This window comes from Penaeus chinensis, chromosome 35 (assembly GCF_019202785.1).
Source record: "Penaeus chinensis breed Huanghai No. 1 chromosome 35, ASM1920278v2, whole genome shotgun sequence".
Lineage (NCBI taxonomy): Eukaryota > Metazoa > Arthropoda > Malacostraca > Decapoda > Penaeidae > Penaeus > Penaeus chinensis.
In genome coordinates this window covers 32,030,757-32,051,130 of record NC_061853.1, presented here as the reverse complement: position 1 = coordinate 32,051,130, position 20,374 = coordinate 32,030,757, and the positions used below count along the sequence as shown (strand labels likewise).

Genomic DNA, 20,374 nt, shown 5'->3' with positions numbered 1-20,374 from the left:
TTTTATAGGAGCTGCCCTGCCTACAAGCTCGAATCTGAGGTAGCAGTTTATAAATTCAAACTAGGCCTCACTCTACGTGAGGCCAGACAGGAAGCACGCCAACGAGTTTTTTTCTCTCTCAACCTAATTAAACGCTCTCTTTCGCTCCGATCCCCTCCCATCTCAAGATGTCTAAGCATCTCCCCCAGTAACTCTTCCCTCTTACGCTTGCCATCCTACCACTACTCCGTCTTTCCCTCAGTCATTCATTTTCCAGTCAAAATCCAGGTATTCCAATCCCCGATGCCTACCCCTTCCCCTCACTTTACCTGTCACACCAGGCAATCTAAGTGTTCCAACCCAGTTTTTCCTACCATATCCTCCTACACCAACCACTTCCTCTTCTCCTCGGACATCTGCCCCCTCTTCACTTCCTCATAAGAAAACCTTCGTGTCTCAGACCTCCACCCCAAAATCCCCTCCAGAAACTCTTGAAGCATCCAAAACTTCCTAGAGCTGATCCAAGAGGACGCTCCGCTCTCTCATCCACTCTCCAGTCTATTCCTATTCCCTCTACATTCAAAGTAATTGCTGATATACATCCTCCTCCTCCTCCTCCTCCAGTTCCCCCTACCCCTCTTCCTCCTTGACTCTCCCAACACGCTCCAACCTCCTCTTCTCCATGTGCAACTTGTATTTTGAGTTTTTACCGCTCTCCACAGATGAGATTTTGGATATTTTCCTTTTGTTTCTGGAATCTAAGTTTTTTGGTTTCATGGGCTTTTGAGTTGAAGAGTTGACGAGATCTGTTGATAATATATAATTGTGTGTATCGTTGCTCTGTGATCCCGAAAAGGTATCCTTGAATACCTAGTAAGTGTTTGCTTCCTAATGGTTGTAAGAGATAGATTTCCCTCTGATACCATTTTTGCTTGAGGACCAGTGCTGATATCGCTGTCACCAAATTGGTGCATTAAGGAAAGAGAGAACCCCCCCCCCCTGAACTATCGTGCATTGCATTGTGCATAATGAAAAGAAAATTCAAGATTGAATTTCTATCCCAAATTGATTATTATATGGCAGCGTTCACGGACTTTGAAAACACTCATGTTCTTTTTTTTCACAGGCTTTGTCTATTGTAAACAACAAATGATAATCACAAATAAGTCATTTTGCTATTCATAAATATAAACTTTAATTTCAAATTAGTCCTGTAAATGTATCGATGGATCAATTTCGATCCAGTTTGAGAAAAAACACCCTAGCGATACCGATAAAACGATATTGTTATTGAGTAGCTAACGCGAAACCGATGCCCATACAAAAGCATCGATTGTAATGTATCGCTGATTTATTTATTTATTTATTTATTTTTATTTATTAATTTATTGTATTTATTTATTTATTTATTTTAGTGTCTTTGGGGGAGTCAGGATTCTGAGTTGGTTTCCGGAGTGGTTTTCGGTCTTTTTGGGCAGTCATGGTCTTAGATCTGCCTGCTCAGTTGACCTGTGTTCCTTTTCTTATTCATTGTTATTTGACATATATTAAACTGGGATTAGCATGACACCTCTCTGTCTAAATAGGATTAGAAAATAGAATCTGCTCAAAGTTCAAAAAGGTTGAAAATCTTAAGCGTATTATCTAAAGGAATCACCTTTTCTGATTCCAATATGAACATTTTCTTTATGAGGAAGAGAAGCCTTGTGAAAGATCTTAGTTTAAATATTTCATGGTGCTACCTGTGTTGCAACTTACTGTAGCCGCCCGTGTAGGCCAAAGAGGGGGAGATCCGAGACATTGCTTAAGTAGATAATTTGCATAACTAAATAGCAAGAAGTCTAGTAAGCAAGTTTTGCTTCACTTTTCTTTCTTACAGCTGTCCAAACTGATAACAATCTTTGATTTTTTTTTACTGTAATATTTGTTCATCTCTTTTTGTGTACGAAAAGCATTAACAACCCAAGTTCAACAATATCGTCCTCATTGGTACTAGTCCAGGACTAGTTTGTACACACAATGAATTAACTGTGATGGCTACTTGGGCACCTTGGCGTCTTGGAATGAGTTGGCAAAGGGCAAAGACAACACTCCCTCTCAGCCTAGTGATGTCCACTAATCTCTGCTTTACACCGAAACAGAATTAACAGGTGTGTTCATTACATCTCTCAGAATGATGCCAACTTGCTGATTGTTCACCAGGGAAGCTGAAATTTCCTCACTGGAAACGGCAATGTTCGAATCCATTGTGATGGTTGGTTAATACGCACTATCTCAAGGCTTTTATAAGTATTTTTAAAATAATGAAGAGAGAATCTTGTACAAGCCACATCATCGCTGTTGGATGATGGTGATTTTTCATGAGATATGACGGTTGGTGTTGCAAGAGTAAGATAAAGAAAGGAAAACAACGTAGAAGTTGGAGGAAAGTTATGTAATACGTAATCTAACAAATTATATATTATATAACATGAATTATATATGATGCATGTGATATATAAGATGTGTAGATATATAATGTATATTATGATCATTAGATAATACATCTGATACATGAAATATGTGTTATGTAATAATATATATAGGGGTTCTTCAACCAAGGATCCCTTATATGACAAAATATACCGAGGACCCCCTCACATGTGTTGCTATAAAAATATTGCACATGTTTTTCACAGTTTGATATACATGCATATTGTACTAGGTTTTATGGAAAAACAAACGCTATTCAAAGGAAATCAATCAGGTATAAGATATATCCATGTACCATTTGACAATATTAACACTTATGGAAAGCTGTAATTCACGCCATGAGACTCGTCCTATTTTCTTGAGCTCAATCATTCGTCCCTATTTTCAGGCGGTTCTAGATGTGCATCAACACACACACACAGATGGACGGAAAGCAGCCGTGTGAGGCTTATACAGATTACACTTTCTGCAGCTCCTAGAATACAAAACATTCTCTGAGTACTACTGATGTAATATAATGTATTAGATACTGAGTGGTTTAATCTATAATTATTGATTTTTTATATTTATATTGTATTTTATGTATTTTTCCAGGTTATACAAAGCCATCCTATCTTGCAATTGTTATTAATTCTTTCAGTTATCAGTGTTGTAATATGCCTGAATATCCAGCTATTTTCCATTGCAAATGATATAAGTTTGCTACTACGAAGCTTTCTACTTTTTTTCACAATCCACACCATTTCTTTCTGACGAGATTTTTTTTCTGATTTTCTGTGCGAGTGCTGGTGCATTAGCCCTCTACTGGTTCCCGCTTCCGTCATTTTGGATCGTGACAGGACCCAGGGTCTATATAAGTCTTATACAGACCTTTGCTGGACCATCCCTTGAACGTATAGCCAGTATCAATGCGGATGCTTCCATTGAAATGCGTGTAATACTATTTGACTAGAGTAAGTGTGTCCGGTGACTTGAATATGTCCGTCCCTATAGTGCGAACTGGGCCTAATACACGCAAAACTTGACCCAAATCCACAACTCATCGAAAAAAAAAAAAAAGTCAAGTGAAACATGGGGCGTCATTTAAACACTTTTTTTTTTTTTTTTTTTTTTTTTTGCGGGGGGGAGGTTGGTGAGCGTTGATTGGTTTCTGGAGCGCTGCGAGACCCCCGAGGAAATAAAATGAAAATATGCTATTCTAGGAGCATTTTAAACTACGACCAGAGCTACAGAGGTGTCATTTAGGGAAAAAAATCTTGAAGGGGTAGCCCTTAAGGTGGGGGGGGGGGGGGCAAGCCAGCCCTTAAGGGGACAATTACCGCCCCCTCCATATGACACCCCTGGGCGAAGCCACAGATTAAACTTTTCGCGCCTGCATGTTCGAATGTAAAAATCATGACAGATGTTGCTGTCCAGCATTACTGCTGTGTTCACATTGGGAGGGTGTTGCAACGCAAAGCAGCCTCACTCTACAATCCGCTCCAGTATAAATATAAATATTACGTATATATACATATATATATACATACATACATATATATATATACATATATATATATATAGATATATAGATATATAGATAAATATACGCACTCACACACACACACACACACACACACACACACACACACACACACACACACACATATATATATATATATATATATATATATATATATATATATATGCATATATATACATTATATATGAATGTATATATATAGATATACAGTATATACATATATATGTACATATATATATATATGTGCAGTGTATATATGTATATATATGTTTATGTATGTATGCATATATATTTACATATACAGTACACACACACACACACACACACATATATATATATATATATATATATATATATATATATATATATGTGTGTGTGTGTGTGTGTGTGTGTATGTGTGTGTGTGTGTGTGTGTGTGTGTGTGTGTGTGTACATATACAGTATATACATATATATATATATATATATAGAGAGAGAGAGAGAGAGAGAGAGAGAGAGAGAGAGAGAGAGAGAGAGAGAGAGAGAGAGAGAGAGAGAGAGGAGAGGAAATAAAAATATATAAAAAACAGACAGCCGACAGACAGGCAATCAGGCAGTCAGACAGACAAACAGAGGGAGGGAGAGCCAACAAAATTTTGACGTAACAAGAGAACGTATTGAGTAATGTACGCAGTAGCAATACATGTTTTAATGGCATCACCTGAATGTGGCTGCCTAACACGGGAATTTCACATGCTTAAGTCACAGAGAGTGTGCTATATTAGCTTATGTTTTGTAGCACATTTATTTGAAAGTGAAAGGGTATTCATTTTGGGTGTGGTCAATATACTCTGTACTTTCAAATATAGGGCTTTCTAGTTAGGCCGAAAACTTTGTTCGAATATAGAGCAAATAAAATATAAATGACTTTTGTATCAGATACTTTTCTGCTGTTGTAACGCATACGTAAATAATAAAAGGTATTCTTTTGAGTTAAAGGACACTTATTTGCCGATGAGTTTTTTTTATTATTAGAAGTTAAGTCGAAGTCAAAATAGTACTTAACTAATTCGAACAGTTTGGACTATGACAACATACTCTCTATAAGTGAAAGAAATGGTAATAGACAGTCGAATTAGATACAAAATATTCACGATAGAAAATCCATACAGAATCGAGTGTAACGCAATTCCACTTCAAATACTATTCTTTTCCCAATAGCCGATGCTCGTTTGTTTTTCGATCCCGGTCTTCGCTTCTTTTATTTTTTCAGGCTCACGTTTTCGGCAGAAGGAAAGAGAGTGGCAGGTGAAAATTTCCCAGGAAGGGTTATTAGACTATATATCTGTAAGTATACGAGTAAAAGTGAAATCATGAAAGACAAGTTTTCACTTACACTCTATTCTATCATTTCGTGTCATTTATTTATTATCAGAGTGTTTATTGTAAGTTTTCGGTGACTTCATATGTTGTGGGGGAATACCTATGATAAGATTTCTGTCAAGTACCACACAAGCAAGTGTAAGTGTCAGTGTGACAAAAAGTATAGTAGCATTTATGAAGAATTCCAGTTAATTGTACAACATGCGACCACATGAAGCGATGCAAACAAACTCCTCACACATAAATATCGAAAGATAGAGCGTAGACTGGGGCGGTATTCACGAATGGTCATAGACTCCGAATTTGTTTTTGACAGAAAAATAGGTCTTGGGCTCCCGAGATTTTGTCAATGACTCCTTTTTATTGGCAAATGTTAACTGAGCTGTTTCCTCCATGTTTACAGCAATTTTCTCCTCGATAAATGCAAATGGCACCTTCACAGCTGACAGCAAAAATAAAGGGTTCCAGATGTCATTTAAAAGATGTGAAATGTGTAATATTTTAAGGCATTATTACTATGGTGATTCTTTACAATATGGATGAAATAATCTGAGTATGCAAAAAATGATGTAATAAATGAAGAAACTAAAGCACGGAGAGCAGTCCACGGCAATCAGGTGGAGGTCTAGGGACAAAGGTCCCAATAAAGAAATATGGACATCGGATGGAGGGTTTTGGTTCATATGGTGATGTTTGTGGATTTTCAGGAATGGCTGGAGTAACAGAAACTTTAATAATAATAATAATGAGAATAATAATTTTATTGAAACTCATGCAGCCTGGGGGTTGAAAATATGCATAGAAATACAGATAAAGAGGCAAACTGTAGACACATAAACACGTATAAACAACAACCAACAAAATGAGCGAACAATCTATCAGAAAAATAAAAACAATAGAAGCAAGAAAAATAAAATAATAAAAGACAAGTGCAAGTACAGGTAAGCTAGGAGCACTGGACTATTAATTGTGAACTAGTGCTCGTAAATGAGGTGTGGTGGGCAGTCCACTGACTAGTGCTCGTTGATGAGTCGGACTAGACAGTATTGTGCTGCAGTGGTAGCAATCAGTGCAGGCCTTGATGGACTCCAGTTTGTTGGTGGTGTGTAGGGCCTTGCAGGGCGGCGGCGGATGAGGGGGTAGCAGGCATGGATAGCACAGCAGCTTCAGGCCAAACTGCTGCAGTGAGGTGGTGCAGTGAGTGGCGCGGGAGGTGAGGTTTAGGGTAGTCATGGTGCTGTCTTAGCTGATATATGCAGGACCGAGAATAATCTTGGCTGCCCCTTTTCTTCATTTATGTCATTTGCAATGGAAAATAGGATATTCTGGCATATTTCAACATTGATAATTGAAAGAAGGAATAACAATTGCAAGATCAGATGCCTTTGTGAAACTAAAAAAATACCATTTATTGTACCAATGACTGCAACTCTTTGTTTTGTATAAAGATATTTTATCTTCAAATTGCCCAAGCTTATTGAGTCCATACCATAAAGGTTAACTCATTAGAAAGTTGGCATTGTGATAGTTATTTCATTTCATTAATACATTCAGTTTTCATCACGAGGTATATTGAATTGTAAATATCAGTTCTAGATGAGTGTTAACTGTGAATGTGGCAACAATGAGGGTCAGATATGATATTGCTGATGACAGTCTTGGAATCAGGAGCTGTTTTTAGGAGTCCTTAAATTTGTCAAAGAAAATTCTGTGTCTTTTGTGAATTCCACCCCTGGTTTCTTATTTGATGGTAAATCACCAGTGAGCTTGACTTGATAAGATATTAAATTTTAGTACTAATACAGTTTAGGATTTTATATTATATAGCTTCTAGAATGCTGTTTCCACTTCCCTTCAATCCAGATTCCTTTCAAACAGAATAAGTGTTGTTTGGTTGTTGAAGGTTTTAGTTATGGGGTGTAGTTTTACATTCAACCTAATCAAAGTTTTCTTTTTGTCACTCTTGAGATGTATAAATTACCAATAAAAAGTTCTCCCATAACTTTTTCTGCAAACCAAAATTTAAAAATGCATATAATTTCTAAGAAATCACTCTGCCCTCAGTAATACTGGCAAACAATTGTGCCATAGTGTGCACTCTGATATAGTGCTTGCTTCTTAAATCAGGGATTCCTGTCTATCCTGTTGTCGCGACTACATAAGTCTACCAAATGTTTGCATACTCACTCGTGGCAAAAGATTTTGCTTTGTCAAGTGTATCACGCAATTTTTTTAAGCATATGACTATAAGACCACAATCATTTATCAAAGTCTATGAAGTCAAGCAAGTCATAAGTCTCTGCACTCTAGCAAAGGCCAATAAACCTTCACTGTGTCTATTCAAGTAAGATAAGGATTGTTAACCTAACTCGTGGTTTTTCCATGAAATAAGGAACTAGTCCATGGTTGATACTTAAAAATAGGCATGGTAGATATTGATTGGCCTCTGTCAGAGTGCAAAGCATTGAGGCTCCTGGATCGCTTCATGCATTTGTGAACAGTTACAGAAGTGTGGAATACAGGTGCAAGATCGGTATTTTTTTGTGAGGACCAATGAGAATTATTAGCCTTTTCTAGTGTAATTCTTTTGGAGTATTTTTATATAAACAGTTAGTACATTTAGCATTGTTTTACTCTCAATCTCTGCCCTCCCCCCCCTTTTTTTTTAAGGGCAAAATTCATGGAATTATAATTTGTAACAGTAATTGTTTTTACACAGGTAATTGATTGCCCGAAAGTTACTTTTTTCCCAGTTGGTACATATTTTGATAAACTATGAAGAGTGAACCTGGGATAGGTATTGGTATTGTGTCAAAGAATAGCCAAAGGTGTTTTCAAAACTGATGGTTAAAATACAAAATAACTACATGGAATTTAATTTGTACTATAAAGTGTTAGTCCAAAATTGCAATTTTACATATTCTGAAGTAAAGATATGTTTATTTGTTTGTCAGGAAATGAAAAATTATTTAGTGCCAGGGGCAACGAAAAAATTATCATAGCTCTCTGTTAAATTATGCACACTTGTCAAAAGAGTGTAACCTACAGGAAAAAAAAGTTGTGAACAAAGTCAGTTTGAGTGTAGATATATGGTAGCCCCTGTTTTTTTAATTATTAGATACGGATTTCATAATACATCTATTGAAATTTTAGGTACAGAATTATTAGATGTTGTTTATATATAGAAAATTTAAATTTATTTCTTTGATCTAAGCTTGATGATTTAATAATAAAACTAATTTTTGAAATTGTTGAATTTTAGCATCAAACATATATATGTATGCCATTGTTTCATCTTAATATCACAGCCATTCTGTTACATGTTTAAAATCACAGACATATATTTTCTCTAGTGTAGCAGTTTTAGTGATGAAGTTGTGAGGGAAAAAAAGGAAAAAGAAATGCAAAATCACTTTCTTAATGGAGCAGATTGTGATCAAACTTTGCCTTTCAGGACAAAAAACGGAAAAACAAAAATGACAGGAAAAGAATGGTCAAAAGAAGATTTAAAGCACTTAGACAGTTATTTATGTGAACATAGCTATATAGAGGGATACCAAGCGACAAACAGTGATGTGACAGTCTTAACCTCGTTACGAGGAGTCGATATTTCGAGCTTTGATCACTTGCGGAGATGGCTAAACCACATACAGAGCTTCAGAAATGAAAATCTTAGTGGAAAATCTTTAAGTGTCGATGAAATACTAAGTAATGTGAAGAGACAGGGGAGAGAGGTAGGTGCCAGTGCATCCCAAGATTTTTTAATTAGTGTTTGGCTCTGTGTTCCGTAAAAGAATTATATGTATTTACACACAGACATACATACATACATACATACATACATACATACATACATACATACATACATACATACATACATACATACATACATACATACATATATATTGTATATACATATACAAATACATATATTTACATATATAGATAGATTGTGTGTGTGTGTGTGTGTGTGTATATATATATATATATATATATATATATATTTGTTTTCTTTTCTTTTTTCTTATATTTTTATTAATACCAACATAATCATTTTCGTGATGTATTTAGATTTAATGTTGGAGTGTTGTTTTACACTGGAATGTTTTTTTTTTTTTTTTCTTTCTTTCTTTTTTTCCTTTTGTTTTTAATCAGACTAATAGAAAAAGAAACCTTTATTTCCTTTGTATGTATATTTGCTTTTTTGGGGGGGGGGTCAGAAACTTGAACATATGAGATAGATTATAAATGCAATTCATTGCTATAATGATATCACAGAATCAACTTATTTTTATATCAGTAATATATGTTAACTTTGGGGAGGAAGTAGCTCTGGTAATTTCAAGTGCTTGTGTATTTTTTTTTTTTTTTTTTTTTTTTTATTACAATAAGTATTTTATCATACATATTTTTTATCAAGCCTAAAACAAATAAGAGGCCTTTAGAGGGACCTGCCCCTCCTGTCTCTAAAATGTCTAGCTATGCCTTAGGACACACTCAAAATATAGTTTTTCTCCTTAGAATTTGCATTTGCATTTGCTTCATGGCTTATATATTTTGTGTGTATAATATATATATATATATATATATATATATATATATATATATATAAATATATAAATATATATATATATATATATACATATACATATACATATATATACATATATACACACAATACATATGTGTATGTATTTTTATTTTCTCTTACTATTTTACAAAATTCAGCTGCTGAGCTACTGCAGATTCAAAAATTACAGAAATTGCTTCCATGATGAACATTAGTTTACTACTAGAATTTTCTTTCCTTTCCTTCTGTTGTCAAAGGGAAACCTAGGTACCCAGATTGCCTGAGATAGCTTATAGTTTCATCTTGCCTTTCAAATCACAATTAGCCATCCAGAAGAACACACACAGATTATAAAATTCTCTTTACATTGAAATTGAAGGCTGGAATTAACACAGTGGAAGGTTACCAAGGCTCTTCTTGGGCTTGTAGTTGTGTAGGTGTTTAACTTTTTATTTTATTTAACATTACCTATTAATGCAACAATGTTTTATTACCACTTCAAGCAACAGACTTTGTGAAAAGTAAACCATCCCAACATAACCTTCACTAAATTGAAAATTAATGGGAGAGCGTGTAATAAAAAACTAACATCATAATGATAACAGGGCTGATATTAATGATTTCAAAATGTATATCATTTAACCACTAGAGTTTAAAAAAAACTTTACTTTATTGCCTTTATTATAATGCAGTGGTAAAAGGACAGAGACTAATTTGCGTATCTCCCCTTTCCCTCCTCCTTCCTTTCTGTTCCCTGACTTTCCCCTTCGCCCCCCCCCCTCCACTCCCTCCCCTTCTGTTTCCTGTCTTTCGACCCCCCCCCCCTCCCACCCAAGGCCAACATGACCCCGGAGGAGAGGACACAGCTGGTGACGCGGCGGCTGGACGAGGTGATCGGGGAGGATCGCATTCGGGCCATCTTGAAGGAACGGCCCCTCAAAATCTACTGGGGCACAGCAACCACGGGCAAACCTCACGTCGCCTACTTCGTGCCCATGACCAAGATCGCTGACTTCCTCAAGGCCGGCTGCGAAGTGAGTGGATAGTACAATAGTTTGTTGCTTTCTTTTTTTCCTGTTATCGGTCTGGGGCATCTCCCGCTTTTTACTTCGTCTTTCGCGGCTTCTTCTGCTCCTGAATGTTATTAGCCTTCCCAAGTGTTATACAGTTCAAATAGAAATTACCCATTCCTTGCCAGATGACAGGAGCTGATACTATTCAGAAATCATGTGAACAAGCATATTGTTTAAACATTGGGATTGTTCTTGTTACTTGTCATCATCTCATTTCCCATATATAGTATTTTATATTATTACTTATTCCTGTTGCTTATCATTCTTTTGTTATTGGCGTGTCATTTCTCATTTTGTTTTCAGTTTAGTACCCCCCCCCCCCCCCATATGCACACCAGTTTAAACCATTTTCCCTTCCCCTTGTTCTGATCGCATTCTGCCACAGGTCACTGCAGATGACCGTAGCTATAAGTTTGAGCACACCACTGTAAACAATTCATCTTCACAGGTCACAATCCTCTTAGCCGACCTGCACGCCTACCTGGACAACATGAAAGCGCCATGGGAACTCATAAAATTCCGTACGCAGTATTACGAAGCAGTTATCAAAGCTATGCTCAGGGCGATTGGGGTCTCCCTTGAAAAGCTGCATTTTGTTCAAGGTTAGTGAAGTGTTTGGTTGGATTTATTTTCTGTTTTGTTATGAAGTAGTAGTATATCTGTATGTTTGTGGGTCTATGTGTGAGCTAAAGCTCAGTAAATCCCCCAGTCGTGTATAGTTTATACATGTACCTTTAAAGTAATCAAATTACTTTGAAGGTACTGGTGTACACACAACAAATACTTTATATTATCCATTGCATTTTCCAGGCACAAGCTACCAGCTAGGATCCAAATTTACGGACGATGTTTACAAGCTCTCCGCCATGGTAACAGAACACGATGCCAAGAAAGCTGGCGCTGAAGTGGTAAAGCAGATCGAGGCTCCGTCGCAGTCAGGGCTCCTGTACCCCGGCCTGCAAGCCCTGGATGAGGAGTACTTGAGCGTGGACGCACAGTTTGGAGGCGTCGACCAACGTAAGATCTTCACCTATGCCGAGAAATACTTACCCAAGATCGGCTACCAGAAGCGGTCTCACCTCATGAACCCCATGGTCCCAGGGCTCACTGGGGGCAAGATGTCTTCATCGGAGGCGGACTCCAAGATCGACCTCCTGGACTCTGCCGAAGCTGTGGAGAGGAAGCTGGGGGGCGCCGTGTGCGAGTCCTCTAACCCAGACAATGGTGTGATGTCTTTCGTTAACTACGTAGTGTTTCCCATTCTGGAAGGACAGGGCCATACCCTAGAACTTGCCACAGGGCAGAGCTTCTCCTCCTTTGAACAGCTGAAGGAGCAGTTTGTTGCCGGAAAAGTAGAAGGCGAAGACCTGAAGAAATGTGTAATCAAATTCTTGAACAAGCTGCTGGACCACATCCGCAAGGAGTTCGACACTCCGGAGTTGCAAGAGCTCACAGAGAAGGCCTACCCATCGCCCAGCAACATGCCAGCACCAGTGGCGACTCAGATGGATGAAGCTAGGAAGGCGGACCTCACCATGGAGGGCCTCAGTCTCGATGACAGGATCAATCTAATGGCACAGAATTTAGCCCAGCCACCCCCAGCCACTCTATCCACGGCTATGACTACATCGCCACATGTCTTATGGATGGTCCCAGTCACAGGGAGACCAGATATTGGGCTGCTGGGTCAGGTGGCAAAGGTGCGGGACTTCGTAGCTGCTGGATGCAAGGTGACTGTGTTGGCTTCGGATGTCCTTTCACATCTGGATGCCTGTCAGTCACCTTGGGAAGTTGCCAGTCACAGAGCAAACTTTTTGCTGGAGCTCCTCAAGGCTGCCTTGATGGCAAATAATGTCTCATTAGAGAACATTAACTTTGTGAAGGGAAGTGATTTTCAGAAGGATGAAGCTTATGTCTTGGATCTGTACAGGATGACTGCACTTGTGACATGCAAGGACTCCACTGATGCTGTCACAGGTGTTATCAAGGATCCAAACCTCCTTTCTGCACATCTGTACCCAGATATGTTAGCACTCGACGAGAAACACTTACAGGCTAATATAGGTTTTGGAGGAGCAAAGTTAGCACCCGTGTTCCAGTTTGCAGAGAAACACCTGCCAGTTGTGGGTGGCAGTCCTCGCACCCATCTCCTGGGAGAAGAGATGCCCTCCTTATTAAACAGGGCAGCCTTAACCCCAGAGGAGGAATATATTGAATTAATAGAGCAGGAGTCACAGATCAAAAAGAAGATTAAATCTGCTTTCTGTGAGGAAGGAAACACAGACTTCAATCCAGTTTTATCTTTGGTGAAGGTTATAATAATGCCTCTTCTCGGGGAGGAAAAGTTCAAGATCTCCCGCAGTGCTGAAAACGGCGGTGACTTGGAGATTGCCTCATTTGAATCACTCGTGGAACAGTTTAAGGGCAAGGGTATACACCCAGGTGACCTCAAGAACTCTGTTATGGAATACCTGAAGAGATTAATCCTGCCTGTGCGGAAGTCAGCAGAAACGCCATCTATGAAGAAACTGCAGAACCAAGCCTTCCCTCCGCCTCCCAAGAAGGCCAAGGGACCTCCCAAGGCTGCCGGCAGCGAGGAGTTCGTGCCTTCCAAATTCAACATGGTGGTCGGGAAGATCGTCGAGGTGTCCCAGCACCCAGACGCAGACGCACTGTACGTCGAGAAGATCGACATCGGGGAAGCGGAGCCGAGGACGATTGTCAGTGGCTTAGTCAAGCACGTGCCAATAGAGGAGATGCGCGACAGGATGGTGGTGGTGTTGGCGAACCTGAAGCCGGCCAGCATGCGAGGAGTGAAATCAGCCGGGATGGTGTTGTGTGCGTCAGCGAGCGAACCCCCTGCCGTCGAGCCTCTCGTGCCTGCGCCGGGAAGCAAGCCGGGGGATAGAGTCTTAGCCGAAGGATTCAGCGGCGAGCCAGACCCTGTGCTGAACACCAAGAAGAGCGACGCCCTCGCCAAAATGTTGGAAGGGTTCAAGACTGACGCGGCGCTCACGGCCACCTGGAACAGCAATGTTCTCAGCACCAGCAGCGGTCCGGTCACGGTCGCGAGCCTAAAGAATACCCCTATCAAATAATGTTGGACTGATAGGTTTTCATGCGTAAAAATTTGTTGATATTGAATATGGAATTTAAACATATAGATTTATTGAATATGTCGGTAATGTTTTTAAATGTTTTTTGTACCAACATCGATTGTTAGTATTATAAATAATACTTGAAATGAAGCTTTAAAAAGATTTTGTACGCATTTGTAAATTATTCCTTAAAGTCTGCACATAAACGTTTCCTAGAGGTTCCTCTATCATTTCTCCAATTCTTATTGAGGCTGTCCTATAAATGATGTTATCGTTTAATGCGTTTCCAGTATTTATATATATAGATTTAAAGAAGCAAGTCAGCGGTGTTTGTTTCTAATTGGGGCATCCTTTGGACGATTTTTAAGTGTGACACTGATTCAAATAAAAAAGATATGGAATCGGACATTTCCCTCATATATTCCTGAGCAATATGCATGTTTCAAAATTTTACAAATATGTATAGAACAAAAACGTGTATTTTTTTTTTCCGTTACACTTTTAAAGAGAAGTATAGCTTCCCAAAATTGGCAACTTGGGACCCGAAAATATTCTCTTGACTAAATTTGCGGATTTTCCAACCGTTCTTTACATATAGCAACCAACCTGTTCATTATTTGCAGCGACGCTTAACGTCTTTTATAAATATTAGCAATGGGCGAGAGGAAAATAAATGTAAACTTCAGTAGAACTTGGATAATTACAAAAATGGAAAGAGGACCATTGATCAGTTACGAAAAACTTAGTATTGTAAGTGTGTAGAGTTTCATTTATTTTGTCTGAAATTTAGATATGTGCAATATCCCTTTTTTTTTTTTTTTTTTTTTTTTTTTTTTTTTTTTTTTTTTTTTTTTTTTTTTTTTGTGCATATAGGAAGCCCACACATACATGTATACATATATATATATATATATATATATATATATATATATATATATATATATATATATATATGTGTGTGTGTATATAGAGATATATAGATACATATATATATAACATACATGTGTATTATATATAAAGTATATATATTTATATATATTATATCATATATGTGTGTGTGTGTGTGTGTGTGTGTGTGTGTGTGTGTGTGTGTGTGTGTGTGTGTGTGTGTGTGTGTGTGTGTGTGTGTGTGTGTGTACATTACATATACATATTGCCCACATAGGAACCTGCGACACGGTTGAATAATTAGGAGTACGATGAATGAATAGCTTATAAAGAATTAATTTTATGATCCGGTATCACTTCGGCATTTTTATAGCATGGATTTTTTTGCAGTTGACATTGAACATTAGACCTTCAGCATAACATTTATGAATTTAGAAATTATCAAAGCAACTTTTTATATGTGTTATTTATCGATAAATTACCATTTTACCTTCAAATACAATAGAGCTGAAATGGTGGTAGCAAATAGCCTCACGTCACAACCTCAAGGACATTACTTAATGTCTCTGATCTATTGTTTCATGCTACCTTGATTCGTATATTTCACCCACCATCTCCCTCCCACTAACATCCCCCTCGCTATTTGTGTGTGTGTGTGTGTGTGTGTGAATACAGTATGTATCTTAGTCACACATTATATATGTCTGTCTGGATATGCAAATGCTGTATATGGGTTTATGAATACGTGAAAATATATAAAGAAAAAAAATGGTTTTACGATAAAGCCTACTTTGATCACCAATTACCTTTTTTTAAGCCAAAATAACTGAGGCGGCTACAGCGTAGCAAAAAATAGTCCCACATGACCGAATCACACAAGGACAAAGAACAACAGCCATAAAGATGTACATTTTATTGGTTTATTGTTTCCAAAAAAACAACAACATATATCTCACTTCCTCCTTCCCAGCTTTATCGAATGCCTCTCACCCTCCATTCATTTCTTGGACAAACGAATCAACAAGGCGAAGAAGGAATCGAACACCCAGCCGGGGAAGTGCGTGCCGAGGAAGAGCGTGAAGTACATCATCGGGTCCATGGGGTCGTAGCGCGTCTGCGGGTATTGCTGCGTCAGGGCCTCTGTGAAGGCGGTTATCACTGGGCTGATGTCGCTGGCCTGTTGAAGAGGAGAGAGGATGGTGTCTGGGGTGTGAATTGAGGGCGAACAGAAAAGTAGGGGTGGAGAGAGAGAGAGAGAGAGAGAGAGAGAGAGAGAGAGAGAGAGAGAGAGAGAGAGAGAGAGAGAGAGAGAGAGAGAGAGAGAGAGAGAGAGAGAGAGAGAGAGAGAGAGAGAGAGAGAGAGAGAGACAAAACGGGCAGGGAGAAGGAGAAAAACAGAGACAAAACGGGCAGGGAGAAGGAGAAAAACAGAGACAAAACGGGCAGGGAGAAGGAGAAAAACAGAGACAAAACGGGCAGGGAGAAGGAGAAAAACAGAGACAGACACGCAACGGCTGAAATCATATAACACTAACCCCCTTGTTCCTAATGTTCTTCATGAAGGTCTCTACCCTCTTGCGACCCACTTCGCCGTAGTCACTCTTCATTTCCTCGTCCAGGGAAAGCCACATGTTGTCAACCTCCTCCTTGATTGCTTCGTCTCGGGTGAACAGTTCTGTGCCTGTATGAGGAAAAGATTATGGATTATGAACGAGAATTAAATAAATTATGATTTTTTTTTCTATTTGAAATGTTATAAAATGTTCCAACCTTCGATCTAATGTACATGATCTTTCTTTTACAATCACAGTAATGACATTGAATCTGAAGATAATTTTCCACTGAAGAGTAGGCCTACTATTGAACTGTTAGCTATTACATTACTTCACTGCACAATGCACATCTCACCACTGCCGAAGTTTCCTGGTTCAATAAGGCAAACTTTGACACCCCAAGGACGCATTTCCAGCCTGGAAAAGGGAAAAAATTGTTAGGGAAGTCATTAAATCCTCACACACTTAAAGCCTTAATTGCCATTTCTATTCTGGAATATTTACTACAGCTTTTCCCTCTTGTTCTGGCTGCTACTCCAATAAATCAGTTTATCTCACTGTAAAATGCTGTTGCCTTTCACTTAAACTTCACTTTATTTTATATTCCCTCCTTCCCCTTATCTCACATCTTTTCATCACTTTCGCTCTTTCTTCTCTTATTCCCTCCATTCTCTCCTTTCATCTCACCTCAGCTTTCTTCTCCCCTTCCTCCCTTCTTCTCCTCACCTGAGGGACGAAAAAAACATCTCTTTTCTTTTCTATTCCTTTTTTCATCTATATTCCATCCACACTTTACCCTTCGTTTTCTTCTCAAATACTCCCTTGCCTCTGCTTTCCAATTTGCTTCAAACTTCCCTTTAAACCTCACCTTCAGCTGAATTTCACCTCATTTCCACCTTTATCTGAGCTACACCTCACCTGAGCGCATCATTGAAGCCTTCCACGGCGTATTTTGATGCGTTGTAAGCCGACATGAGCGGGGCGCAGATTCTTCCTGCCACGCTCGCCACGTTCACGATTCGACCTGCAAGAGGGTAAATTCTCATTTTTACCTCCTTGTGAGGAATTCATTGGATATTAAAAAAAAAAAAAAAAAAAAAAAAAAAAAAAAAAAAAAAAAAAAAAAAAAAAAAAAAAAAAAAAAACCTTTAAGCGTATCATAAGGAAACGAGTATCACACGAACCAAAAAAAACGCAAAGATTGGAATGACCCAGCCTGACCTCTCGCGCGACGCACCAGGGGCAGGAAGGTCTTGGTGGCCGCTATGACTCCAAAGAGGTTAACCTCCGGGTCCTTCCGGAATTGCTCGTTGCTGAGCCACTCGACTGGCCCGATGGTGCACACGCCGGCGTTGTTCACAAGACCCCATATCACCTCTGAGAGACAGGGGGAGGGTCTTAGTGATGATGGTAGCAATATTGATAATGGTGATATGAAAAACAACATTGGTAATAATAATAGGGCGATCAAACACTGGTAATGATAAGTGTGATGGTGGCAACTTTCCCCCAAACCCATACCTCTTCTGTGGGAAATGACAGGGATAACAATAGTATTAATAATAATGTTGATGTTGATAGTAGTAGTAATATAATTATTTACAATGGCAACGGTGAGGCTAATGGTGACGATGATTATGACCAATATTACCAACAATAACGATTTCATACAGAACCGCAAGTATTTTTTTTTTGGGGGGGGGGGGGGGGAACTGATACCAGAACCTCTCTCCTCCCTTCCTAATTTTCTCGTCCCTCTCCACCTTTCCAATTTTACCCCTTTTCCCACTCTTCATTTTGTCTTCCCCAATCTTCCTTCTCCCTTTTCTCCTTTCCTAGACCCAAATTCACATTTACCTCCCACCGGAAGCAGCGACTTGACCTCCTTCAATGCAAGGTCGAGCTGGTCTTGCTTCGTGACGTCGGCCTGAATCACATGAAGACGCTTCGAGTGTTCGTCTCGAAGCTTCTGAATCCCGGCGCCCTCTGACCGGAGGCAGAGTGCGAATACACGGAAGCCCTGTGCGGGAGGGGTAACTTTTATACTTATCTAGTCAGATATTCGTACGTGTATATAAACAAACACACGCACATATATATGTATGTATGTATGTGTGTGTGTGTGTGTGTGTGTGTGTGTGTGTGTGTGTGTGTGTGTGTGTGTGTGTGTGTGTGTGTGTGTGTGTGCGCGTACGTGTGCGTGCGTGAGCGTGCGTGTGCGTACGTTTGCATGTGCGTGTGCATGTGCATGAGCGTGTGCGTGTGCGTGCGTGTGCGTGTGCCTGTGCGTGTGCGTGTCCATGTCCGTGTGCGTGTGCTTGTGCGTGTGCGTGTGCGTCTGAGCGTGTGTATATGTACTATATAAAAATGAGATTCCGTTATGCAGTTGACTTACCAGCTGGTGTAAACGGATAGCCAGAGCATTGCCGAAGCCTGTGTCACAACCTGTTATCACAACGGCCTTCCCTGTGGGCGACACCTGCGGGAGAAACAAATGCTATCTCATGACTTGCAATAATGTTTATATTATCTATATATAATCGGCGCACTTAAGCATAAGAATATTAAAGATGTCTAGACCCATAATTACCTCAGTTAGCATGTCCTCATATTGAAACATAAATAATACAGACAAATAAGATACGATCAACTGAGTTTTGTCTTTTAGTGGGTACAAAGCTCCATAAAGTTAGTGTAATGGCTGCTCTTTAGAAGTTAAATCTGGAGAATCTGGAAGCTGTGCTTTGATTCTCTCATTTTAGAAGACAAGTCACTTATTTGTTTTCAATATTTGTGTATTTTTTATCATTATTATAAATATTATTATCATTAATATTATTGTTATTATTACTAATGTCATTATTATTATTATTATTACTAATGTCATTATTACTGTTATTATCATTATCATTATTATTAACATTATTATTATTGTCATTATCATTGTTATTATTTTCATCATTATCATTTTCACAGTTATTATTATCATTACTAATTATTATAATTATCATTATTATTAGTAGTATTAGTACTGTGATCGTTATTATTACTATTATTATTATATTTGTTATTATCATCATCATTATGATTATTATTAGTACTATTATTAGTAGTAGTAGTGGTAGTAACATTATTAGTACTATTAATATCCTTATTGTTATTATCATTATCATCATCATTATTAAATTACTATAATTATCATTATTATTATCAATACTGTCATTATCATTATCATTATTATTATTATTATCATCATTACTGTAATTATCATTATCATCATTCTAACTTCACCCTCCATAGAACCTGGAATACGTTTCACCAAGATTTACAAATACAAATCCCGTCCTTTTGCTTCCCCCTACCTGCATCGAGGCGCGGAAGAGGTAGGCACCCGCGGTGAGCCCCCATAGGCCTAGGAAGGAGAGATAGCAGCAGGAGGCGAGACCAATAACACTAAGGATCTCTGTGAGGACGAGACTGAATCCTCCCCAGAACAGAACCCGAATCACTCTGTCTTGCGTCCACTGCATCCTTGCCTTTACTGGGTCTTACGTTCGGGTCCTGTCGGGTGGCGTGAAGAGGTTAGTAGTAGTGTTTGTGCTGTTTAAAGGTAACAGTGTGTGTGTGTGTGTGTACCCATTTTAGTGTAAGAATATAAACATTATCAGAAGAATAGCTGGTACAAGAAGGTCGATAGACGGCGCTTTTGGCATTGGGCAGATGAAGATAAGATAGAACATCTCTCTCTCTCTCACACACAAACACACAAACACACACACACACACACACACACACACACACACACACACACACACACACACACACACAGAGATAGATAGATAGATAGATAGAGAGAG

At 38.7% G+C, this 20,374-nt stretch overlaps 2 protein-coding genes across 3 annotated transcripts in view; one reads left to right on the top strand and one right to left on the bottom strand.

Moving 5' to 3' along the window:
* Nucleotides 1-5,161: 5,161 nt before the first annotated feature.
* Nucleotides 5,162-14,294, top strand: LOC125044238 (tyrosine--tRNA ligase, cytoplasmic-like). 2 transcript variants are annotated; one of them, XM_047640776.1, is made up of 5 exons: nucleotides 5,231-5,299; nucleotides 8,790-9,069; nucleotides 10,742-10,939; nucleotides 11,427-11,580; nucleotides 11,789-14,294. In XM_047640776.1, exons 2-5 carry the CDS (start codon nucleotides 8,812-8,814, stop codon nucleotides 14,074-14,076), a joined length of 2,898 nt encoding a protein of 965 aa, XP_047496732.1. In that variant the 5' UTR covers nucleotides 5,231-5,299; nucleotides 8,790-8,811; the 3' UTR covers nucleotides 14,077-14,294. The 2 variants fall into 2 exon arrangements, with proteins under 2 accessions (XP_047496733.1, XP_047496732.1); XM_047640777.1 differs by lacking the exon at nucleotides 8,790-9,069 and having other exon boundaries at nucleotides 5,162-5,299.
* Nucleotides 14,295-15,862: 1,568 nt separating this feature from the next.
* Nucleotides 15,863-20,374, bottom strand: part of LOC125044333 (D-beta-hydroxybutyrate dehydrogenase, mitochondrial-like) — a 5,354-nt gene continuing 842 nt past the window's right edge. The window contains exons 2-9 of the mRNA XM_047640950.1: nucleotides 19,880-20,078; nucleotides 18,913-18,996; nucleotides 18,375-18,537; nucleotides 17,739-17,894; nucleotides 17,436-17,541; nucleotides 16,873-16,934; nucleotides 16,500-16,645; nucleotides 15,863-16,141 (exon numbers count right to left, since the gene is read on the bottom strand). Of these exons, the coding sequence (XP_047496906.1) occupies nucleotides 15,962-16,141; nucleotides 16,500-16,645; nucleotides 16,873-16,934; nucleotides 17,436-17,541; nucleotides 17,739-17,894; nucleotides 18,375-18,537; nucleotides 18,913-18,996; nucleotides 19,880-20,047 (1,065 nt within the window). The 5' untranslated portion in view covers nucleotides 20,048-20,078 and the 3' untranslated portion in view covers nucleotides 15,863-15,961. The remainder of the gene's footprint in view (nucleotides 16,142-16,499; nucleotides 16,646-16,872; nucleotides 16,935-17,435; nucleotides 17,542-17,738; nucleotides 17,895-18,374; nucleotides 18,538-18,912; nucleotides 18,997-19,879; nucleotides 20,079-20,374) is intronic.